Source organism: Meleagris gallopavo, chromosome 21, assembly GCF_905368555.1.
Source record: "Meleagris gallopavo chromosome 21, MGAL_WU_HG_1.1, whole genome shotgun sequence".
NCBI classification, from domain to species: domain Eukaryota; kingdom Metazoa; phylum Chordata; class Aves; order Galliformes; family Phasianidae; genus Meleagris; species Meleagris gallopavo.
The window spans coordinates 6,461,650-6,487,864 of record NC_139424.1 but is presented as its reverse complement, the minus strand read 5'-3'; the positions used below and the strand labels follow the sequence as shown (position 1 = coordinate 6,487,864).

General features: G+C 37.5%; 1 protein-coding gene across 1 annotated transcript in view; it reads left to right on the top strand.

Annotated features, from left to right (window-relative positions):
• Positions 1–26,215, top strand: part of NCOR1 (nuclear receptor corepressor 1) — a 58,016-nt gene that overhangs the window by 7,008 nt on the left and 24,793 nt on the right. The window contains 15 exon segments of the mRNA XM_085240645.1: positions 4,931–5,108; positions 6,903–7,039; positions 8,669–8,864; positions 9,948–10,130; positions 10,930–11,043; positions 13,547–13,603; positions 14,376–14,428; positions 15,298–15,364; positions 16,279–16,451; positions 16,681–16,771; positions 17,303–17,481; positions 17,936–17,990; positions 18,766–18,867; positions 24,443–24,573; positions 24,843–25,060. Coding sequence (XP_085096771.1) covers positions 5,001–5,108; positions 6,903–7,039; positions 8,669–8,864; positions 9,948–10,130; positions 10,930–11,043; positions 13,547–13,603; positions 14,376–14,428; positions 15,298–15,364; positions 16,279–16,451; positions 16,681–16,771; positions 17,303–17,481; positions 17,936–17,990; positions 18,766–18,867; positions 24,443–24,573; positions 24,843–25,060 — 1,864 coding nt within the window. The 5' untranslated portion in view covers positions 4,931–5,000.

The window sequence follows — 26,215 nt, the reverse complement described above, 5'->3', positions numbered from 1 at the left end:
ACTTTCTCTTCACTCTTCATTTTCTTTCTGGGTTAAATTTGACTAGATATTCCTGTTTGAATTCCATGTTATGTTGTAGACCCCCTGCCTAAGGCAGAGCCTTCCTTGTTTTGCTGCAGCTTTGTTACATCAGAGCTCGCTTTACTGAGGCTGCAGGTTTTGTTTTAAACAACTCGATTGAAGCTTTCTTTGGCTGTAATCTCAGTCGTTGCTATCGCGCTTAGCTTGCTCAAAAACAAGATGAGAAAAATTCCCCAAAGAATGTGAAATTTAATTAGCAAATGTTGGTTAAGTACTTCAAGATGGCACAAAAATGACTGTGAATGCAGAAGTGTTAGCTTCATATGTCTGATGAAAAATTGAATCTACCCCAGAGGACCAGAGAGTGGTCCTTCCATACCAAGCTGTGAGCGGAGCAGCGTGGAGATGGCTGCCCTTCTCCTGCCCTCCTGACCTTCCCTCTTGTTGCCCTGAACATCTGTCTGGCCACGTGTTGAATGGTTTGAATTGGAGAACTGGCCTGCTAAAAATAGTTATGGTTTTTAACCATGTTTTTCCAAGCATAGGACTAGTTTCCTCTGGGGCAGTGCCACCTTTTGCCCACTTCAGATGCCACAAATCCACAAGCCAAGGCTTGGGGACGTGAGTCTGATTTCTGATTCAGTCACTATTTCATGGGTACTCTTTGATGATGCCTTGACCTTTCAGTGACTCATTTTCCCATGTGGGCACTGAGGCTACTACATAGTTCTGCTTCTTTCTGAAGCATTTTGAGACCTGCAGATTTTGAGATACTGTTCAAATTAGTACGGCCTCTTAGAACCAACTCTGAAATTACACTGTGATTCTTGTTCTTGTAATATCCAGTTCTGGATTATTTGTAACTTACTCAATATTCTCTGCATAGGACAAACGTAAGTGCAAGGCAGAGTTTCAGTCAGAGGTGGGTGAATGAATGTGTTGCCATGTCTTTGGATATAAACAATGTTAAAGTATTTCCTTGCCTGAAAAGCTTAAATTATCATACATCCTGAGTGTACCCTCACAGTTCCCAAAGGGGTCACTGCTTTTTCTCAGCTAGGTATCTTTAGATTTAACATTATCTTTTTGGATTCTTTATGCTGACTTCCCTTTCATTTTCTATTTATTTTCTATTTTATATATTAATCATTTGACACTACTGAGTTTTCCTATCTCTTGGACATTCAGTCTGGGAATGTCACTCCTGGGCTGGGACACAAGAAGGGCTGGGTTATGAAAGTAGGAAACAAGAAATATGTATTTCTTCCCCTTCTGATTGTCAGTGAGACACACAGTTGGCCAGGATGGATGGTGGCTGTGTGGAAGTATTCATGACCTGGCTTTATCTTTGTCAGACATTTGAGGCACAATTCCAAAGTCTACAGTGATTCTTACGAATGTTTTTATGAGCAAGCTCTGAGATTTGCAGAAGGACATGAGAGGAAGGTATGAAAATACTAAGTGAAAAAACATGATTTTGCTGTCATTGACTGAGCAGATTTGGAATTTGATTTCCTGTATCACAGTTTGCCAAGGACTCTAAAAATGAAGGTGAGCAGCTTCTGGCCGAGCATGGAAGAAGGAACTGGTGGAAGGATCAGAGAGGCAGACGTGCTTGATAACAGTGGGCTTTACAGGAGAATTCTGATTGGATTTGTGTAGACTGAGACATGGTTTATCATGAGTAAAGAGAAGATAGAGCAGTGAGGGAAGCATGGATAGGACTGTGTGCAGTCTGTACGCATGGTTATAATTTGATGCAAAAAAACCTCATGTTTAAATCTAGTTTGAATGTGAGGGACTTGGAGAAGTTAGAGCATGAGGCTGGCGTTGCCCTCCTTGACCAGAAGATAGATTGGTGAGGAATAATCCATGCTCTGGATGTGTAAGCAAATGTTGAAGAGGGAGGCAGGTGGGTGACCGTAGGGTGGTCTGCAGAGAAATAACAGTCAAACTCACATATGTGCAGCCACTGTTGCAAGATTAAGGAAATAAAACAGGGAGAGAGGTGCATAATGTTGGTGGTAATTCCATGGGCAAATGCCAGCAAGCTCCCATGGCCCAATATGACAGAACATAAACATGCTCATACTAAGAGATCAGCAGATAAGGTGGGGTCTGCAGGGCATGTAAAGAGGTCAGATAAGGAGAGTGTGCAGGCACACAAACGTTTTTAATGGGAATGGCAGGTGTAGAGAGGAGGGAATGTTATCCTTAAGCGTCACTTTATGTATGGTGCTACAATGTTGTTTTTGTCATGAATGAAATGAGGTCTCTATGCAGGATCCCCATCCTTTGGTTCCCTCTGCTCCTTTTCAGTGTCACTCTGTAACCGTACGTTTTCCTCTGCCGTTCCTGCCCTTCGGGGGAGTGGTGCACCCCCACCACTGAAAGCTTCTGCTTTTCTTTTTTCTTTCTTCACTTCCACCTCCCACTGACCTCAATTCTGAGCTGTACTACTGTTTTTATTGCCTTCTGCTGTTGGCAGATTTTGTTTCACAATTTTTTTTTTTTTTTGAGTTGTTGCTACAAAAGTGGTCGTACTTCAGTTCCCAATTGGAAGGCCATTAGACTGCATGTTTTCATATCTCTCGATCTACAAGTTTTATATAGGGGCATTTTTCTGTGTTGCTGAAGGATGTTCACACTTGTGTGCTATGTCCCCATCCTGCCCTTCGAGCAACAGTTAGGACTTCATTGCTCTTGAATGAGTGAATTACTCTTTTCCTCTCCCTGCCCTGGATAAAATTTACTTGTTAGATAAGCAAAGGGATCTTCGGTGTCTTTACTACTGGTGTCTGAGATTGCTCCCAGTGGATAAGTATATGGTTTACTAGCCATGGGCAGGTTGGGAAGACTTCAGAACTGACAATTGAAACACAAATCTAACAACCTGTACACTGAAGTTCTTGTGAATGGAGAAATATCCCTTACAGCATCATGCAAAGCGAGCCTGAATCAAACTTTCAGCACCTGAGTTAATGATCAACCTGCTGGTTTGTCAGAGCATAGAGAAGATAAGATGTGACATGACAGAGATGAACTAGAGAGGACCTTGAATCACACACAGTACTTGGCTATGTTCATGCCTTATTTTCAGGTGGCTCTTCTCCTGGTCCCTGTCTGCTTTTCCACATTCTTTGGATCTGCTCATGACCAGCGTGCCAGGGAAGGGAATAGAGAGTGTTTTTTAGTGCTCTCCCAGAACACTGTGCATTTTTGGCACCCTGTGCCCTAGAGTGGACATCCTGCAAATTGAGAAGGTTTTGAAGCGAGTTGACAAGGAACCAAGCAGACTAAGATTGTTCAGTGTGGAAAATATATGGCTAAAGGGGTGTGAAAGAATTCTGCAGAATCCCATGTGTGGTGGGGGAAAAAAAACTAGAAATTAGATGTTTGGTCTGTTCCAGTGCCAAAAGCACAGATACCAAATGAAGGTTGCAGATCCAAAGCAAACAAAAGCTGGTGGTTTCTCATGCAAGATGTCACTGAGCTGTAGAAGTGCAAAGAGTGATTGTGCGTGCTGAGAACTCGTACTGCTTCAGCAAACAGCTGGGTGAACCAATGGAAGAGAAAGCTGCTAAGGACTTGTAGACAGAAAGGCTTGAACTCTGGTGGCTTCTTTGATGGAGAGGTGGGAAAAGAAGTAATCAGGGCAGGAGTGACAAAATGCGGTAGATAAATTTGAAAATCTGTTTGTATAGCTTGCTGTGTCAGATCTTTTCCTAAGTGGATTTTGTCTATTGACTGTTAATGGAAACCACAGTTCAGAAGTATAATTTTATGTTGGTGTTTGTGAAAAATTGCAGTTGAATGCACTTAAAAATGAAGCCATCTGGGCAGGGAACAGCGTTACTTTGTTTGAAGGTCTGCATGTCTGCTGGGTTCCAGAGCAGAGGTTGCTGCAGGTCTGATAGAATTCTGTATTTACTACTTCAGGCTCAAGGATTGCCTCTTCTGGGCTGTCAGGAAGAAACAGCTTATGCTTTAAAAAGAGAAATTCTCTTTTGTTCAGAGCTGTAATTCACCTGCATGGAGAAGTGCTCAAAGCACTAATGGGCAGTGTTCATGTTTGGTTGCTGTCTTCTGATCTTCAGCAGATGGTTAAGGCAGATAAAGCTATACAGTGCTTTATGGATGCTTGAACTTTGTTAGTGGCCTTTTTTTCCTCCCAGTATTTTAATCTTCCTCCTATCAGTATACATTCCACCATTAATCTGCAGCTAATTTGCAGTAGAGGCAAATTCTACTATTGCAGGATTGTTTCAAAGCTTCATAATATGTTCAGTTGCTGGCATCCCATATGGGACACACTATGTATGCTGTGAACTGAATGAGCTTGTTTTCCTCTGTGGGTGCTTTTTTTCCTTTCCTGAGAACTGCTTCTGTCAAGCTGCTCTTAGGTGGTAATAATGTTTTATAGCTTGACTAATGCATTGTGGTTTAATGAACTGTAGGCAGCACTGAGTCAAGCAGCCCTAAGTCTACCTGAAAGTAGGAAAGAGTTCATAGAATCCAAAAACTGTAGTAGAAACGAAACTGAACTTCATGTTGAGCTAAAGAAACTTACTCTATATTGTGTGTTCCATCTATGGACTATTATAACCTCTTAACACCTATTTAAATGACCTACTTTTCTTTAAAATCCTATTAATTCAACTGGTAGATGGTAAAATGATGTATTCTGACAGTATAATCCTCAAATCTTTGTGTAGACAATGCTGACATACCTGTTTTTGAGCCCATTTAAGACCCGTTAACATGTTTCAGACTAGAGTAACCTATTAAATAAATACATCAGGAAAAAGCTTTTACTGGTAATGGTTGTTTTGCTTAGGTGACTATGGCTGTAATGTATTGTGGGTACATCTGGTACTTCAGTGCTTATCAGTGATCTTTTTTCCTTTAGGCGGTTTCCTAGAAACATGATTGCTTGCTGGTCTTGATCTCACAGCTTTGTGAAGACTTCTTCTCTGATAATGTCAAGTTCAGGCTACCCTCCTAACCAAGGAGCATTCAGCACAGAACAGAGTCGTTACCCTACCCACTCTGTCCAGTACACCTTCCCTAGCACCCGACACCAGCAGGTAAGGAGCCACAAAGATTGCAGTCCTAGCAAGAAATAATTCAGGTATTTGTTGTGTCAAATGGGACTTTTTTTTACTGCTGTCACATGAGTTCTTCACATCCGAAAACTGAGCAGTTGCTGATCAATATGCCCAGATAAAGCTGACTGGGAAAATCTGTGCACCCATGTTGTTTGTAGCCTTGAAATTTGGCTCTTAAATCAAGGCTGATGGGTCCAGTTGTTCGAGTTGATTCCTCTGTAAATGAGGGTCTGACTATGCTGTAACTTCTGGGAAGTATAATCGGTAGTGATTTGGTGCTGTGATTCCTTCTGAAGTATTAACTTGAAAGGATATAATTACCTGTTGATTTATGCCTTGCTGCAATACTGTAGATGAAATTGCTGAAATCCTTGCCTTCAAATTTGTCTCTTTAAAGCTTACTTTTGGCCTGTTCCCCCTCTCCTTGCTCCCAGTTCTTTTTATGCAGACTAAAATTTAAAAATGCTCCATAAAACTGTGAAGGTACCCTAAATAAAACCCTAGACAGGATTTTGGCTTGACAGCATTTCCTGCAGTATTTAACATTTATGAATGTACTAAAACTGACAAAACACTTTTTAAAAATTTGGCCTGTCTTAAAATACCTTGTCTTCTTTTTTTAGTGTTGAAAAATCAAAAGTAAAATAATTTTGAAGTGGCAAATGAAGTGTATTCTCTGCTGAGGAGAACTGCTACTTGTGTTATTTAGGCAAATAAATGTCTTCCCTGCCTCTCTCCTTTTATTTATTTATATAATATTTCTTTAGAAATCTGAATTTTGTAATCCTATATCTTTATCATGGAGAATTAATATTAAATTCCTGTTCTTATCATCGGTCCCTCCTAGCTTGAATAAATTCACTGTGGATTGTTTTCATAAACTTTTGATTTAGCTTTGCTTCAATTCAGTAATGTTTAGTCATTGTACTAAATTTGGCCAATGCAAGTGTTGCTGAGTCCATATGCATTGATGGGAGGAATTTTCCAAGAATCTGCAAATAACTTGTCTGCAGTCACTGTGCGTTTAATATGAATGCAGAGTTCTGGGTGTAACAGATCTCTGGAGAGGATGGACTTGTGGGGCATTGGTGAGTGCTGAATTTATATGGGAAATTTCCTTTTAGGCCCAGGAGAGTTCCAAGAGGGCAAAAAGTAAACCTGTACATAAGGAGCGTTGGGTTAGATTGGCTCTAAGCTGATGTTGTGCTTGACAAAATCTGCGTTCATGCTGAAGAATGTGAACCTAAAACGTACCGATTTGTTTTACCCCAAACTTTTTCTGAAGCATCTGTAAAAGTGCTTCCAGCCAGCTGTGTTCTGCTTGCCAGAAGTAGGGGAATGGATTTCTAAGGATCTCCGACTTGCTCATTTCTGCTGAGCATGTGCTCTGTCATTGTGGGCTTGCTGTGGAATTGTAGGTTGTGGAGGACTGCCTGTTGCCTCTAGGACAGCTCAGGTTTTCCTTATTTTAATGAAATTCTCCTCCCACTACAGATAATTTGGATCTGTTTTGCTCTGCTCTTGTGTTTAGAAAAGGAAATTCAAAATCTGAAGCTTTTTGGTTTTCTCCTTTATTTTCAAATAATGTGTTCATTTAAAGTTGAGAACTGCCCTTTATATGTTTACCTTTTTGAGCTCAAGTAAGGCTTTGGTGATCTGGACTTGGTCTATTTCTAATATTTGGAGAAACGATTGTTCTATAACACCAAATACTTTTCATCCTGTCTTTTGTGCCTTTTGTGTTCATTAACATCTGAAGTGTGTTTCCTTTAGGAATTTGCAGTTCCCGATTATCGCTCGTCTCACCTGGAAGTCAGTCAGGCAACCCAACTCTTGCAGCAGCAGCAGCAACAGCAGCAGCTTCGGCGCCGGCCTTCTTTGCTTTCAGAATTTCACCCAGGCTCTGACAGGTTAGGATTCTCTTTTTGACTTATGTGAAGGGAAATCTTTTATGTCTCTGCTTTCTGTGAAGTGAGTTGTAATTTCTGAGTAGAAACATTTTGAGTTTCACAATTTTGCCCGAGTACATACATGACTTTATTCATCAGTGCTCCATTGCTGAGCAGTTGTGGTCTCCTGCGTTTGAGTGTTGTAGGTTCTGCCTGGTTTTCATCTGCTGTGTAATTCCTTAGTTCCTTTGCTTTAATTACATTTGCTTCACAGACAGGAAGTAACAATCTACTGCACCCTCCCTACAGAAAGCTCTTAGGAGACAGCTGCATATTGCAAGCTTCTAAAGCTTTAGGCTAGAAGTATGCAAAATATCATCTTTAGGTAATTTGATTTCACAAAGTCAGAGTAACAAATGCAAGAATCATTAACAGTGTGAATATTACTAGTTGTGTTTCCTAGATTACAGTGGGAATAAATTCTTAGGTTTGGGTATTCAACAGATGGTATTTGTGTGCCTGGGTAAGAAATAAACAGTGGAGCTAATTGGGTATTTGAGTTGCAGAAATTGTAGAACACCAAACTGTGGCACAGAAATGGGACTAAAGTATGCTGCTTTTGGCAAGAAACTTGACAGCTTCTTATCATTTGTGTTAATACCCTTGCTGTTGGTCTGGTGTAATATTCCTGTGTGTGTAAATGCATGCAAATGATCTGGGTCCAGTAGGTTAACTGAGGACAGGTATAGTGAACAGCTACAGTGAATCATGTATTGTCATTTAGTGTCAGATTGGCAATATCCTCTTAGTAAAATAGGTTACTTACAATCAATATTGATGAACGTTCAATCATTAATATTACATAGAGATGATGGGCTCAAGAAAAAGTTTTTGGTAGATATCAGATCAGTGTGTGATGAATTGGGTTGTAGAAAATTGGCAGGATTATGTATGTGTTTAAGGGAGAAGCTACTGTATAATCTGTGCACGTCAATTCTTTAGTGTGTTAGTATGCTGATGTACAAAGTCTAAGCAGATCTTATTGGTTGTAACAACCTTCTTTCTTGGCCTTTTAGTACATGTTTAGATTTAGCAGTTTATTTTGGTTCTATCACGGAAACGTAAATTCATAGAATGGCTTGGATTGCAAGGGACCTTTAAGATCCCTGGTTCCATCTGCATTTTAATAGCATTTGACTATAGATCAAATTCCACATAGGCTCATGGTTCATTTCAAGCATTCTGTGTATGTTTAAAATGATTTGATTGCAAAAATGAAATAATGGAGCTGTTGTAGCCATCTGTGCTCTGTCGAATATAGTGCTATCTTTATCTCATGGATTTTTTTATGTTTATAATTTGAATCAAAGCTTTGACTTGAACAATATCGTTGTAGCAGCGATTACTTTAAGTGGTTGCAATGACAGGAATGCATTTAAACAGCATCTTTTAAGATTCATCTCTTGTTCAATGGATTTTAACTATTATATTTTTGAAGACTGCACTTAAAAATGTTTTTCTGCTTTACTGTAAAGAAACAGTTCTGCTTGTTGTGTTTTTTGTTCCTCAATCCTTACCAAATGTACAGGAAACACATTTCTTGCATTAAAATGCGTGTTTTAATAGTTTATCATCTCTTCTGTGTACTAGGCCTCAGGAAAGGAGAACTGGATATGAACAGCAGTTTCATCCAGGTCCATCTCAGACAGATCATGATTCACTGGAATCTAAGCGACCACGTCTTGAACAAGTTTCTGATTCCCATTTTCAGCGTGTCAGTGCTGCTACTGTCTTGCCTTTAGTACATCCTCTGCAGGAAGGGTTGAGATCTGCAGATATTAAGAAGGTAAAGGCATTTTCTCTCATAATACTGAAGGTAAAAATTGTGTGTCATGGTGAGCTCAGGTTTCTAAGCTCCTATCGTTAAAGAAAGCATTTAGCACATGGATTCAGATTTTAAAGTAGGGTATTTGTCTTGCATTGTTTTTACCATTCCTTTTATCAAGTAAGTAAAGCTATCTGGGAAGTAAAGTAAAACTAGGGTAGCACATCATCTCTTAGTAACTTGCTGGGCTGCATCGCAAAGATAAGATCAAAGGGGGCTGGAGAAACCAAATTAAGACATGCAATGTTAGCATGCTTGTATGTTACGGAATTTTTATCCAGGTACTACATGTAGAAATCTACTGTCTCAAGTTAGAAATACATCCCAGTGTTGAGAAATGGCATTCAGGCACAATCTTTTGGTTAGATTGACTTGAGTGAGGGATGCATTTACTGAGTTAGCATTTGCCAGCTAAGCAGTTGCAGAGCATCATTTCTGAGGATGCAAATAAAATCAAAGTGCAACAGTACTGACATATTTCAGTGTGTTCCATGTTCTAATGTTTTTTGGAAACACATAGGGGGAAAAAAAGTGATGAAAAAGCAAAACCAAATGAACTGTGACCTGTCCTTTCAAAGCATCTCCACACATAACTCCAGATGTACTCCTCTCTGATCACAGTTTTATGCTCAAGTGCATTTTCATCAGTATATGTGCAGAGTATTGAGGGTTGTCTCTTAAGTAACCCTACCTTTCAAAATAGAAGTTACTATTTATATTTATGAAGATGTATTTTTAGAAGGGAAATGTTTTGATCTTATTTTCATTTCATGATAAAAATAATTAGCATCATGCTTCCATATTTAAAGATGGATTTTGAAATTGTAGTAACATAAATGAGCTGTCAATTAATTCTAAGATAATTAGAGCACTGATAATCTGAAATCTTAAACTTTACCTCTGCTGAAGAGCTACCTAAGCTATAAATAACTGGAAGTTCTTGTTTAATTCATACATGCTAGTTTAGTTACTGAACACTCATTTGCATGTTATTAATATGACTGATTTTTCTCGATTCTGCCCCACCTCCTGTCCCAATGAAAGGACCCAGGTTTTGGAGGAAAGCATGAGGGACCATCTTCTCCAATTTCTGGTCAGCCGTGTGGGGAGGACCAGAATGCTTCACCTTCAAAGCTGTCAAAGGAAGAATTGATACAGAGCATGGACCGCGTGGATCGTGAGATTGCGAAGGTTGAACAGCAAATCCTTAAACTGAAGAAAAAGCAAGTGAGCATAGCAGACACTGCTGTTATTATCTGCTAGCACAAAATATGTGGGAAAACTGCTTCTGTTGTGTTAGTGGTGATTTTTTTTTTTTTTTTTGGTTATGTGAACCAAAGGTTAAAAAGGAAAGGTTGTGTATACAGTTTTCTTGGAACATTTAAATAGATTGGATGTAATGTAATTTTAAACATCTTGAAACTAAGAGAAAGCCATGTAGAAACACCAAAAGCAGATTACTTTATTTTAATGTCTAGTGAAACAAGGGCACTGTGACTGTAATTTCAGCTTTAAAGAATGACTACTGGTTAAGGGGATGGCTGTCATCTTCTTTCATAGTTGTGAAAGTGGAGAATCTCTTGCACGCCTTTTTAAAAAAAAAAAACATAAGAAAGTAGTAATAATGACACTTAGTTTTTCTGTCTTGGAGATGTATATGAGGTTAATGTCTTCTGTGGGAAGACAGGTTTGGTGTAACTGTTCTCTGAAGTTATTGTTCTTGTTTAAAGTTAAATATTTGATAAAACACAATGCTGCAGTGGCTTGAAGTGTCAAGCTGAGACAAGTCTGATTCAATGCAGGTGAATCTTGTAAACAATTCACTGGTTAATTCACTTAAAACAAATTTACTGGTAGCTCAGAGTGGTCGTATCCCTATGGACATTGAAACCATTTCATTCATAGTTAGTTAAAAAGAAGAATAACAGTGCAAACTGTTGATCAGATGCATATTTTATCTCTGGTGACTAATTACTGTAAGGGTAACATGGTGCGGATGGCTGATTTTCTTTCTTTGGTTTCTTAGCAACAACTCGAAGAAGAAGCTGCTAAACCACCAGAGCCAGAGAGGCCTGTCTCCCCTCCTCCAGTGGAACAGAAGCACCGCAGTATTGTCCAAATTATTTATGATGAAAATCGGGTAAGCATATTTTTCAGTTGACTGAGTGTAGTTGTGAGTCTTAACAAGTTTACTGAAAGCCATTAATACACTCCTCTGGGGCAATTTTGACTATTTTTATTTTATAGATTTTGTCCTCGCCCTTCTTTTATATTATTTACTTCTTTACGTGAAAAATTCATGCACAAAATCTTTTTTCTTGATGGTGAGATCCTTATTCTATCTTATAAACAGTGTACTGAAAATACATCGATGGCTGTCATCCCTAGACCTGTGTGTTGGTGTGTATGTGTACATCTATATTTATTTATGTGAATGTGTATAATGTGTATATATGCCCACATATATGTGTGTGTGTGTATGTGTGTGTGTATCCACACACATACATACACACACACACACATATATATATATATATATATGTATATGTATATATATATAAATGCTTCAGGAGTTTGTTTCTTTTCTCCTCACTAAATACTGATGATCTTGTATGAAGACCTGTCATTTAAATTAGCTGAAGGAAAAAGAAAAAACCTGCATATGTTCTAAGGTTCTGTACTTTCTTTCAAAACTCTGTTTTCTTATACTTAAAGTTGGGATAAATGAACAAATACGAAGAAGTATCCAAGTGAATTTTGAGTTCATTTTGCATAATGGATGAGTAAAGTACAGGAGCTCAGTAGTGTCAGCAGTGGTAGCAAAGTGCTTCCTGACCTTTTCCTTCTGGTAGTTTGAGACTGGGGAGTTGGATATCTGTTGTTTTTGAAAGTGCCAAGTGTTCCAAGCTTATGTGACTGGTAGACTTTTGTTTAATGTTTAATTACTCAATTTTATTTTGTAATTCAGAGGAATAGCTGGCTTCTCTCAGTATTTTTGAAAATTTGAGATGGTAAAACACCAAACAAACAGCACAGTACTAAATCATACATAGTAGTACTGTGCCCTAGGTGTTCCTGTTGTCCCTTTCACCTAGTTTGTCTCTGAAATTTGTTGTGTTTACTTAATACAGGAGGACAGTTATTATGTTACACAGACTGATATAACCAATGTACAGCAATAACTTAACTACTGATGATGAAACAGTTCTGCTGTTTTAAGTCTCTTTCACACTAATGTAATTAAAAAGCATTAAAACCATATGGTCACCTCAGAAAACTTTTTTAAGGTGAGTTTTGTGATGGGTAGTTGGCAAAGCTAGGACATATTTGAAGAAGCCTCAGTGGGCTCTATGCAGCTCTCTTCCTTTGCTAGCCCTGGTTGCTGGTGGCTTAAGAGAGTCTTGAAGTTACTGTTGCTTTCCCATGTTTTGTATGTATCAGTGGGTGGGAGGAAATCCATTTCTCTGTTGAGTGAGATGGAGTAGTGTGTCAGTGTGGTCGTGTGTTAGCTGCTTCTATTCTTGTAGCTCTCCATGTAGTAACATCTGTAGCAGGGGAAGTACCAAGCTTGATGCATTTGTAAGTCCACATAGCACTTGGTTTGAGCTCTTGTTATCAGGCATTACTTATACTGTAGAATGGCAGTGTCATTGAGACAATATGAATCCAGTGTGTCAGTACCCACTATATTATTTTAAGTGGTCATTAAAGAAACATCAATCCATTCGTGTATGCAGTACTTCATTGGTATCTTCTACAGTTGTAATAGGACAGTGCCCTTGGCAGCTTTCATCTTAAAAGCATGCAGTATGGGATAATTACTTCTAATATTCAAATACAATTGGCTAAATTTTGGTTGAAGTAATAGGATAGAGGTCAGTTTTATATGTTTTTTCAAACCAAACAAACCATTTTAGCAGGGTTATGCTGTAATATTGCCTTGATATACAATTATTGTGTCCAGCTGTAGTTCCAAAGAACATCTCAAGATTTAAATTACATGTGAAATTAGAACTTAGCAGAACTCTTTCTAATAATAACTACTTTGTGGATTAGTTATCCTACATTTTTCTTTGCAGGCATCTGCTTTTAGGGCTGGTGCATACCATTCCCATATTAGTGGGAAAGAAGCAAATGTGAATTAGTCTGCTGGATCTTTTCAGACAGCCTTGTCTTTTGACAAAGGGCTTTGGGAAATTGTACTGGCTTGAAATGAATTTATGAAAGCCAACTGTGTTATCCAGTGCTGCCTCCTTAAGGACTAACTCTGGGGTCCTTGCCTAGCTTAAGGGAAAGAAGATCTTTGGCATGCATATGCACTTTGGCATGATCTTTGGTATGCACATGTTGGTTAACAATTGCAGACTTTGCAGTTGAAGAATTTTTGTCCTTAATTCAGAAGTATACTCTTATTTTTCTGAACACCTTTCCACACTTTTGAGTTGAGAGAGCACAGCAGTAACTGCAAAATTCAGGTAGAGACTTCTTGATTCACTGAGGCAGCACTGCAGAAGTAGGTGAAGGAGGATATAATGTGCTCAGATGGGCCTAGCAGCTGGGCTGAGTGAAATTTCAGAGACACTTCACATCTGAACTACAGAGGACTTACTGAGACCATATTTTAAAAAAAATCTTGTTTACAGAAAAAAGCAGAAGAAGCTCACAAGATTTTTGAAGGTCTTGGTCCCAAAGTTGAACTGGTAAGTGGTCTGCTTTTGTTCTGTTTACTGTGTTGCCAGTGTAGCTTTCACATCTATAATTCTGCTGTGGTAAACATGTTGTTCTGTGTTCACGTATAAAAGAACATTATAGGGTGATTTAATCTTTTGGTTTGGGGAGGGAAAGGCTGGGACTTCTTTTTGCTTTTCACTTGGTGCCTGATATTTTATATAAACTTAGAAATACTGTGCCTGTCTATCAGCCAAAAAATTGTTTGAATATCTCAGGTATTTAATAGTGGAATTGGTAGCATAGCTGTATGAGAGTGTAGATTAAATATATGTTGTTCTGTTGTCTTCCTCAAATTGCAAACAATGCATTTTAAAAGAATATTTCAAGTAAAAGTTGTCTTCAGTCTGATATTCATCTTTAATTCTCAAGAAAGCAATTAATCTCTGGAGTCTTCATATAACAAGAATGTGTTAATGTGTGTTTAAATACACTCATGGTTTAGGGCTTGAGTGAACTGGATGTAAGTATGGCTTTTAAAATAGATTTAAATCAGAGGTCAGGGTTGAAATAGAACTGCACTGAAATGCTGTTATATACATAATAGCTACAATGATCTAATTTAAAGTAATAAAATCTATGCTGAAAGTGTTGAGTATCTTAAACTTGTCACTTTGGGTTGCTGCATCTCAGAATGAATCCATTGTGAGCAGAATATTTTAATACAGTTAAATGTATTCCATATACTTAAAACTTACGTGCACTTAAAAGTACTAAGTTTATCTTTCTAATCCAAAATTGTAGCCGCTTTACAACCAACCATCAGACACAAAAGTCTACCATGAAAACATCAAAACGTGAGTGCTTTAATATCTTCTTGTTGTGCCTTTTAAATGGTCTGGACTTAAAGATTCAAATTTTTAATTGCTGCTGTTTCCAAATATACCATGTATACTTTAACGTTTACATCCTTCCAGCCCATGTAACCTTCAGACTTCTATGTTGTAGAACAATGCTGCAAGGAATTAGCTGTATTTACTGCAGGCAGTGGCAAACAGTAATTTTGCGTTGTGGATTAAAGAGAAAAATAAGTCATAAAACTTATTTTTCTTTAAGTTGGTAGCACTGGTATTTTTCAAAGCCTGAAATATCACATCTGACCTAGATGTGCCTTGTCAACTTTTCCCAAAGGTTCTTGTTTCAAAGAACTGTTTCAAAAGTTACTGCTATCACAAAGTGGCAGGAATCCTGACTTTTTCACTGATTTCATCCTGTACTTGTTTCATGTCGAGAGCTGTGAGAATAGACTTGCTGCTTGCTATGTTTATTTGCTGGAGCAAACTAAAATCACCTACGTGAAATAAGCTGGTTGTCTTCTACCAATTTTTTTAATGGTTTTTAGGATTGAATTGCAAATATGCATTTCTTTTTTTTTTTTTCCAAGACACAAAATCTTTTCCAAACTTGCTTATTTTAGTATCTCTAGGAGAGCACCCAGCTTGAAACTGGGAGCTTTCATGTCTCTCTCAGGCCATCTTCAAGATTATTTTCTCTCAGATAAAATGCAGTGTAAGTTAAGTGATTGTTTCATCAGGAATTTTCTCAGTTTTTCTACCTCTGAAAATATTCTTTGTAGCAACAATCTGGCATCTATAATGCACATGGAGTTGGTTGGGTAACTTTGAAGTTCTTGTATGTGGTTCACATCTCAAATTTTGTTTTCCAGAAACCAGGTGATGAGGAAAAAGCTGATACTGTTTTTTAAAAGAAGAAATCATGCAAGGAAACAACGGGTAATACTATCATGTTCTCAGTTTTCTAAGAACATCTTCTTTTTATATCTAAATCCTTGGTGTATTTTATCCATTGTGTCATCATGTAAATTCAATTGGCTAGAAAAATGTCTTTAAACTACTTTTCTAACAAATTATTTGGAAAGAAAGTGCCAATTTATAGCTGCTATTTGCTAATTATTTAACTGAAAACCATCCTAAAATGCAATAAGGAAAATATTGTGGATTTTTTTTGTCTTGTTTTGCTTTTTCCCCTCTTCTCCTTTCCATTCTGCTCTTAGAAAGCCATCTTTTTCCCCTCTTCTCTTTTCCCCTCTGCTTTCTTAGAAGAAAGCCAATGAAGAATCCTGAACTGTTTTACCTGGCCTCTCTGTGCACCTTTCTTGTATAGTAGCTATATGGTATGAAAGAAAAGGAGCAGATCTGATTCTGAAGTCTGACAGAAATTTTAATCAAATGTTTGCATGTTAAACACCAGTATTAACCTTGTACTGTTATAGCAAGTGGCATGCAAAGTTGTTTTGGGTGATATCCAAAAGGGTATTTCTGTTATTAAATTTAGCAAAAGTTTAAATGTAAAAAACAAAACAAAAAACAACAACAACAAAAAAAAAAACAACAAACCTAAGTCCATTCTGTTAACTAAAAGCATGGTTTCTGGAGATATGAGATTTCAAGAAAGGACTGCAGTTATTTAGTGCCAATGTGATGTATAAAAAAGAGAATGAGTGTATCTTTTTCCAGTGTAAGTTCTGAGGTCCATTCTGTTGAAAATAGTTGTATGTCATTTTCAAAATGGAAAGCCAGTGCTGCAGGAAGAATTTCTCTTAATTCTTAGAACCTACCCAGTTTAGGGATACTGATCACTTGATGTATTTCTGTTTAGTTCAACCTTTGCTTTTGGAATTTAACAGGAACAGAAAATCTGCCAACGTTACGATCAGCTGATGGAAGCATGGGAGAAAAAAGTTGATAGGATAGAAAATAATCCACGCAGGAAAGCGAAGGAGAGCAAAACAAGAGAGTACTATGAGAAACAATTTCCAGAAATCCGGAAGCAAAGAGAACAGCAAGAACGATTTCAGAGGTATAAATGTGGATTTGGAACATTCTTATAAATCATCTCATAGAACTTAGTTTTTAGAATTATTTATAATGAAATTGTTTTTGCTTAATGGTTATTTTATATGGTAATTCATATTAGTGTGTCTTACTGTACAAAGTAAAACATTATTTTGTTCTGTAATTAAGTGCATTGTTCACTGTGTTTCATGGCATTGAGCACAAATTCTACTGCTCTTTATTCCTAATTCTAGAGTTGGTCAAAGAGGGGCTGGACTTTCAGCAACTATTGCTAGAAGCGAGCATGAAATTTCTGAAATCATTGATGGGCTTTCTGAGCAGGAGGTGAGGCTATTATCGTACTTTGCTATATGACTATGCAAATGAAAGGTCTCTTTCAGAGGTTGTTTTTTTTTTTTTTTTTTCTTTATTGGAAGAAAAACATCTTGGGGTGCTGGTTTGGGAGAGTCTATGCAAGCTTTGGCTTAAAACAAATCTAAGAAGTACTTTTCTTTCAAGGATTGTGTTTCCTAATTGTACCCATCTTAGACTTACTCATTTGTCCATTTCAGGTGTGTTACAACTATTTTTTTCACAGCTGTAAGAGGCATGTGAAAAGTCATCCATTCTAAAGCCCTGTACCATTTCAGTTTTTTGTAGTGAGACACTATCTTCTTTTCCTTTAGCTGACTGTGTAAATGTTACTGCCCCAATGAACAACTTTTAGAAGAATTAAGAAGGCAACAGAAAGATGTTCCCAACTATTTGTGAATGTCTGCTGTGCTGGAGCTTCTATGAATTGTGTAAATAGAGAAATGTAAACATTAATAACAACTTTTTTTTTTTGTATTTTTTACTTTTATTCTTTACCTATAGAATAATGAAAAACAAATGCGTCAGCTCTCAGTCATTCCTCCCATGATGTTTGATGCAGAACAGAGAAGAGTGAAGTTTATTAATATGAATGGTCTGATGGAGGATCCCATGAAAGTTTATAAAGACAGACAATTCATGAATGTCTGGACGGACCACGAGAAAGAGATTTTTAAAGAAAAGTAATGGGCTTTCCTATCTCTTATTTTTATTGCATTGCTGATGACAGCTGAACACCTAATTCATAAGTTAGACTGGAGTTAAACATGAGTTAAACAGGAAAAACTGAAATTTTTGTGAAGTATTTGATAACTTAGTCGGATGAATGAAACACTGCAAGAAGTTTTAGATTGCTCTGTATGTCTTTCAATTGCATCCAGTTAGGCTGTACATCAGAAATTATTTTTAAAACACTTCAGTTTTTTGATAAGGTGAAAATGAGAAGAGTATGTATATGATCTCATGATAGTTATTAGCTTTGTTCTAAGTTTGAACGATTTGAAAACTAAACTTTTTAGACTAATTTCAGTTGTAGAAATCAAGAGTTTGCTGATGGTGCAGATTGTTTAGAAGACTGCTTTGTTTATTTGATATGTATTATGTTGTTAAACTTAAATAATTTCTGATTTGTAAAAGGTTTGTCCAACATCCCAAGAACTTTGGTCTAATTGCTTCCTACCTGGAACGAAAGGTAAGACCTTTTTGAATACATGTAGAGCCTAGGGTGGGATCCCTAATTTTCCAAATGTAAGTTGTTTATTCCAGCATTATTTTATCATCTTGGGAAAAATTGCAATTCTGAAAAAAGTTGACAGGATTTTGTAGTTCTCGAACAGTTACACGATCAGCACAAGCAAGCATCTAACAGAAGTTAGTGAGATGAACTATTGATAGCAGTAAAAGTAAATGACACTTGAATTAGTTTTGATTTATTTTACTTTTGAAGCTGAGAAGCTGCTTTAGTGATGTAACTCTTTAAGTAAGGGTATAATTTGATCTGCTATGCCACTGTGCTAACTCTAAGAAACCTTGCCTCCACAGTGCAGGTCAGTGAGATCCTACTGCTGGCTGAATTAGTCTTTAGAACTGACTTTGCAGAGATCATGTAAGAAGTAATGGAGAATTATGATTTGTTGAGACATAAGGATCTTGATTACTTAGGACTATTATTATAAATAGAGACTTTCACAAATTTGCAAACTGACTGGTATACATTAAATTGTGCAAACTGGGGTAGCTGAGGGATATTATAAATATATGAGACTTGTATTTAGTACTGTGTAATTTTATGCATGGTTATAATGTTACATTTGTGCATGAATTTATTTTCCTACCAATGTAACTATCAAATCTGGTAGCTTGTAGTCTAGGGGATGAGTATTTTTAAGTGTTGGAGGAAATTAAGTAGTTACGATGTGGGGGTTTTCTTGCAGGTATAAGAACTTTTTTTTCCTTTTCCATTTTAGAATGTTCCTGACTGTGTACTCTATTATTACTTGACTAAGAAAAATGAAAACTATAAAGCCCTTGTGCGAAGGAATTATGGTAAACGCAGAGGAAGAAACCAGGTATCTGACATTGATATCTCACTTGCATATTGTTTTATTGTTTCATATTTATAGCTATATTGATATCCTATACAGAAGGTATGAGGTGAAAAAAAAGTTCCTTCTTCATTAGTTCATTCTTACCTTCCTTTAAAATTAAGAAATCTGTCATTAAAGGTTTTTTGATTAGTACTTAACTCTGTGCAGTAACTTCTTTCTTTGAGGACCCTGCCATAGACATGGAGGTCAAATCCATAATTATTAAATTCCATGGTGAGGCCAACAGAAATAAGGTTTCACATGTGACTTGCAGTGGGAAACATATAATCACTTTGTAATGTCAGTGCTTGTCAAAAAGCAGAAATTAGTAGTGATAGTTTCTTGGTGGTCAGGCTCAAAGTCAAACTGGAACTTAATAGCAAGAAGAAAGAGAGAAATTTAATGCATGCAAATTAAAAATTCTACTGATTCGGGAATAATTCACTTGGAAGTCTTGGAAACCTTTGGAAGGGCTTCCAAGGAGAAAGAACAGCATATTATGAAGAATATATATGTTTGTTAGGCTACTGGGTTTAATGTGGATATTAGGAAAACAAAAATGCTGAGACTTGTTTAGAAAAAGGGAGCAATGCTGTACATTCACTGTCGTCCTGTTTTGATTTTCCTTTGCATCTAACAGCATTCTGAAAATAGAATAAAAGAGTAACGAGGTTAGGAAAGAAGGTCATATATGTGCATATCCTCTTATCTAATAATAAGTCCCAGTAAGTGTAATGCAACTGCAGCTGACAAATTGATCCCGTTGGCTAAAAACAGTATTCTGTGCTTCTATGGTGCTGTTGCATTTAAGCCTTCTTAACATATTGTTTGATATTCTGACAGAAGAGACTGTGCCAACAAGGACTGATTTCTCTGTACCCCCACAAATTATGGATTGATGGGAGAAAATAATTTCGTTATGTAAAGGACTTGGCAGTTAGCCCAGTAGAAGTTATGACTGTGGTAGTTGTTGGAAATAAATGAAATATGTCCTGTATTTTACCAGAACTTACATTAGACTTCTTTGGTTTAATAATAAGAAAAATGTATTTCTGTGTGACTAGTGACAGCAAAAAATTCAATTAAGATTGTATGGAAAATAAAAGAAGATGAAAATAAATGAGATTTGTCCAAAATTTGCTGTGAGAACAAAACACACATAATGCTGCTGTTTTAAGTGGTTTAGTTTTAGAATTCAGTATAAAATGAGTTTGGCATGGTGATAGTAAGTACACATATGTGAAGTGATGTCTTTGCCATACGGTGTTCTCTTGCAGCTGTAATAAGAGGTGAGGAGACATAACTGGCTCCATCTGTATCACAGTGTAAGTTGTGAAGTATTCAGAAGATCACAACTGTGTTTAAATTTCTTTCAGCATTGCTGCATTTTAGAGTATCAAAACCGGTAGAACTCAAAATTTGAACAGATTTCTCCATCCATAAATTACTTTCCTTGAATACCATCTAGATGTAAGTTGCAGTACGTACTGAGTTGGAGCACTGGAGCTGCTGAAGTTGGTTTTTGGACTCAGGATACTCACTTAGAATTTTAACAGCTGTGGATCTTATTTGCTAGTTGTTGTTCCACAATAAATACAACAGCAGATCAATGGACAGCTGCTGCACAGACTTAAGGTGTGCTCTGCAGTAAGGATACAGATAAGTGTCAGATTTTACAGATCTGATGACTGCTAAAGCATACTTGTAAAGACAAAGAAATACTATGAACGTGCCAAACGTGAACATTTTTACTGTTTCTTGAAGCTTAAACTCAGGAGTGTTACAGTTGGTGTTTAGCAACACTGAAGTAAGGAGTCATATTTCAATTTTATTGATGATTAATTAGTGACATCTATGGAAACTAGTTAAAGAGGACTTGAGAGTGTTGAAGTGCCTTGCTTGCCAGGACTCTTCCTTATGGCTGCAGACTGTAATTAATTCCCCCTGTCCCTCCCTCACCCCAGCTTTGTTTGAAGCTGATCTTTCTCCTGTCTCTGAGTGGCAACCTGAAACTTCCTTGCTGATTGGCAAACACAAGGTGTGAAGATTTATGATGTGCTCTGAGATATGCTTATGCCAATAACAGGTGCTTCAGCTTAAGCTCTTGAGAGTTCATATATTTTTATAAAGTAGAAGGCAAGCGCATAGAATGTTGCAGTGGAGAATGTATTAATCATGGTAACAATGTTGAAATCATTGAGAACTTCAGTGAGTACAGTTTGACTCAAATTTCAATGGATGTTTATACTTACAGAAGCTGACTGCTAGGTTAAGGCATAGAAAGTTAAGAGATGTAAAGCTTATTGGATTCTGATGTACATTTGTCCTTGAATAGGCTTAGAAGGATCTTGTTATAAAATGCTGCCTAAACTGTCCCAGAATGCTCACAGAGGCGAGGAGGGTGGTGTGCCTGAAACCAAATGTGAATTATAAAACGAAGTGCAGATCTTTGACATAGTATTAAAAGGAAGTGTGGCTGTAAGATTGAAGCCTGACTGTACGTTTTGGGCTGACTGGGAGTCGTATTCCAAGTTTTGTTTCAGGAGGGAAAAACAGCTGCCCACAGATGGTTTGAGGGTTGTTGTTTTACAAGTTGGGAGTTGATGGAGTGAAGAAGTCAACGTTTTTGCACTGGTTTCATTACAGATAATTCCTTAAATAGCTCATTGAAAGGAGGTTCTGAGTAAAGCTTCTCACTGACATTCAGCAGCAAAGCAGCAGCCAGGCTGTGATTCCGTGGCTGCCTGCTCAGCAGTGTCTGCAGGCTGTGCTTTGCAGCAGGTGGCCCAGCCCGGTGACCTGACTAGACAGAAATTCGCTGTGCTCCTGCGGCCGCCAATCAGCCGAGCTGACGGGATCGCCTCGCGTGACCCCGGTGAGATTAGAAGGTTGTATGTGAGATGGGCAACTCTTCTGCGGGCAGCTTAAGTGGCAGAATGACACAATTTCCTGGAATAAACATGTTGCTGGGTCAGGCAGCTGCTGCTCAAGAGCCGTGTGATGTCGGTGCTGTTGGGGGTTTTGTCCTTTTGAATCTTATCCTGAACTAAAGCCCGTCCCCTTCTCTGGATAGTAAAAGTTTTAATCAACAGATGAATGTGCAGGTACGTCGCTGACTGAGGCTTCAGCTGTTTGAAGGTTTGTGTTTAACCTGCTCTTGACCTATCGATTATGCATGTTAAAAAAATTATGATATCATATTAACCAAATGGCAAAAAGAGCATAGGGTTTTCAGCAACTGTTTTGGGATTAGATTAAATGTAAAATACAGAGTTTTTCTTCTAGAAATGCAGATTTTAACTCCTCGTTTTCAAGGCTGCTCTGTGTAGGGCAGTGGAAATAATTTACCTTAGTACATGTCTCTGATATCTTCTGTGAAGGAATGTTTTGGATCACGAAGTAACGCTAGTATCTTAGGTGCTACTAATTTGCAGGATAATTATGGCTAGTGTTTGGGGTTTCTGCTCCAATTCACTTGATTAAAATGTCAAAAACAAGCCATTTTCTTGTCTATTTCCAGCTTCAGCTTTGCTGATGAAACAGTGACACCTGCTGCTATGCTTTCAAGAAGGTTCTTCAGTAAAAAAGCTTATTTTGAGGAATATTTCAGTGGCTATCAATTATTGAATGGCTAGCTCTAAACCAGCTATCTTCTAGGTCCCAGTCCTTGACTTTCTATGGATTTCCCAGTGTATGTTTGGCATTTATGTGAAAGGTAGCCCCATATAAAATTAGCCACGTGTAAATGCTACACCTACTTTGCTTTTTAAAGTAGATTTGCAGAGTGTAACACCCAGCAAGGACCAGCTCTGTTCTGCACAACAAAATGTGAGTGGAAAGCCACCTCAGTGCGGTGGTTCTTTGGCATCGGGGACTCTGGCTGAGGTGGTTTGCTCAACCCATTCAAGCTCTTTCGGTGTGAATTCCTGCTGATGGTTCCCTCTGTGTGGCTGTTTCTGAATCCCCTCTCTCTGTATGTGCTGTAGTTTCTTATGAAAACATTTAAACTGTAATCATTTATTTAAGTTAGTTATGAAAACACATGTTTTCAGAGAGGAGGAAGAGAACTTTTTTTTATTATTATTATTCCTTCTCCCCTCCTCACCTTTGGCTGGAGTTGTTCCTTCTCTTAACTTGTCTGCAATCTGAAGCTGGTTATTTTCCCAGTTTTGATGTATCATGCCTAATGCAGCAGGCTTGGATTTTCTTGTGGCACTTGGAGGATCTCCTTGTTTTAGATAAGGTTCAGCATGAATATCTGGATGCAGCGTTAAGCTCTGAATACTTTCTGTGGACCTGCTGGCTTTTGAGGCCTGTCAGGAGAATTCACTCACTTGCATGTAGGGATTCTATGAATTTTGGGAGTGGGTTATGTGATTTATTTCATGGCAGCCAACAGCTGCTTGATGCAGCTGTTATCCAACATTGACGAATTTCTGCCTTCATGACTTGCTTGAGAAGCATAAGATGTGTTTGTCATGTGCAGGTTGAGCACCGTGGATGGCAAAAAGCAATATTGAGGCTCTTCGTCATGCTTAACAAGACTTGTGGCCTGTGTGGCAAAGTTGAGTGCTGCTGAACTGAACAGCATTTTATCTGACTAGCAGTCAGTGGTTTAAAAAGGATCCAAAGGGAAGTGTTCTTCACTAATGCTCATAAATACTTACCAGCTTTAATGTCTGTCTTGACCAGTTCAGGTCAGAAAAGCTGAGGTCTTCAGAGTGCTGAGAAGCAACGTACCAGAAGGACAGCAGTGCTAAACCTTAAGGAAGTTTCTTCAATAGCCATATTTAATGTATTTTCCTTAACATATTATTTTTCTGTATGAGTATTTCTTATTTTCTTTATGCTTTCTTAGAACATCAGGGATATTTGGCTTGCTTAATGCTAGCCTATAGCTAACAAGTGAATCTGACAGGGAATATCAAGATATTTGTGTGTGTGTTTGTGATAAGTAATAGCAAAAATAATGGCACGTATTCTCATCACGCTTCTGAGACTTTTTAAAAATTAAATTTTTACTTTCTAGCGGTGGTAAAATTCCATGTGATCATATAAAGTAACAGGCATTTCTTCCATTAATTCCTGTTTTGAAATAGATTATATCTTCTGGAAAATTTAAATCAAATTTATGTGCTTTCTGAAATGAAATTTTCCCACGTAGCAGTCATCTGGATTCACTCTGAACGAGTGAGTGTCCCTTAATGCATAAACCCTATTTTGTGCTGTTCTCTGTGGAACAATAACAGGTAATGGTAATTACCTTTTGTCTTTTGTCAGTACTTAAGTGCTTGCAGAGCTATCATCTCAATACAGGTATAGCATTTAAAAAAAAAATAAAATCTGAACTGTAATTTTCCATCTACACAACATAAATTCACTAGAAACAAATCTAAATTCCTGACCCAGTTTTACTGTTATACTGACAGATGTGTGGTGATTATAGCTTAAAATATAATTTGCAAATGGGATAACATCAGCATTTGTGGTGCTCTGAGCTTCTATTCCTTTGTGTGTAAATTGTTGTTTAAAACATGTAAATTCTGTTTTATTTCAGCAACAAATTGCTCGTCCTTCTCAAGAGGAAAAAGTAGAAGAAAAGGTAGAAGAGGAAAAAGCAGAAAAAGCAGACAAAAAAGACGAGGAAAAGAAAGATGAGGAGGAAAAGGATGAGAAAGAGGAATCTAAGTAAGTATATGTACAGAAAATGTACTTAATCTAGATTACAGTAACTTTTATGCAATTTTTTTAATAGAGAACAGATAAGGTTCAGCATGAATGAGTCCAGCAGTGACATCTTGTTCTATTTAGTTCTTATGCATCAAACAAGATAGATTAATTTGGTGAGTTTTTTTGAACTAATCAGACTGTCCATAATGACAATCTGAATGAGTGTAAATAATAACTTTATTTATATGTTGTTGGTTTTTTTTTTTTTTTTTTCCAACTATTCTCAGAGAGAATACCAAAGAAAAGGACAAAACTGAAGTTGCCACAGAGGAAACGGAGGAAAGGGAGCAGGCCACTCCTAGGGGCCGCAAAACTGCCAATAGTCAAGGTCGTCGTAAGGGCAGAATCACCAGATCAATGACAAATGAAGCTGCACAAGCAAATGCTGCTGCAGCTGCAGCCACTGAAGAGCCACCACCGCCTCTTCCACCCCCACCAGAACCTTGTGAGTAGCATTGATGGGACACTTGGGGACCCATCTGTGGTCTCATGCTCATCACTGACATATGAGCGTGTTTTATACATGGAGTACATTTTGGGATTCATTTGTTTAGTATTACATCTTTATTCTTAGGCCTGCTTATAATTTTATGACCATTTGTTACTGTTAAATTTCATAAATGCATCTGAATGATACAGTTGTATTCAGATGACTCTTAAAACCACATGTGGTAGGAGCCAATGAAGATTTTGCGTTAACTACTTTTTCTGTTTTTCAGAGTTATTGGTGGATGCATGCAGATCCAAATGCCTTTGGCAGAGATTGACTTACAGGCTGTAGCTCATAGAATTTATTTTAAATAAATAAGTAGACTTGATATTTGAGTATATTGGGAAGTTTCATAACCTGAAATAGATCCCAGCAAGTTGTTTTTGTTATCATTTCTGCATTAGATAGCAAGAGAATTTTTTAAAATAGAAATATTACTCCCTTGGCATGTTAGAAAAGAGTACGCTAACTCTAGCTGCATTTCTGACATAATTTGTGGTGGTGCAGAAATACTGGCAAACAGAATGCTTTGTGACAGGTCAGTAATTAGCCAGGGCTGTGTGGCTTTTTTTTTTTTTTCCTTTTCCTCACTGCTGTGCTGTGGCAAACATTAGTCTTAGCTCTCCAGCTGGGTAGTTACTGGCAGCTGCTCTTACAGAATTTGTAACAACCTTTTCTGTTGCTCAGGTTTTCTTTGCATCCTAACAGAGTAAGTAGGCAAATGAGTATTTTAGCTGTAAATATCAGTAATTGTGATAAACACTTTTTCTCAGTTGACGATTCTTTTTTTGTCAGCTGCTGGATAATGGCAATAGTTATTTTTTCTTTGTTTTTACAGGATTTTTTGGAAAATCCAGAATAGCTTTTCAGAGGGTCAGATCCTCTTTATAGCATCTTACTTGTATTGTTAATGGAAGTTGTTGGAGAGTCCACGTTGCGTGCTGTATGTAATGGCAGATTTTATGAAAAGGAAATGGAGGCTGTTGTCTCTTAATGCCATTCAGAAACAGAATGTTGTCGAATCCAGAGAAGTAAATGAAAAAGATTTTGGCATGAATCATAGTTTCCTTCTTGTTTTTGTTTTCACTGTTCTTTTATTTTTCTGTTTCT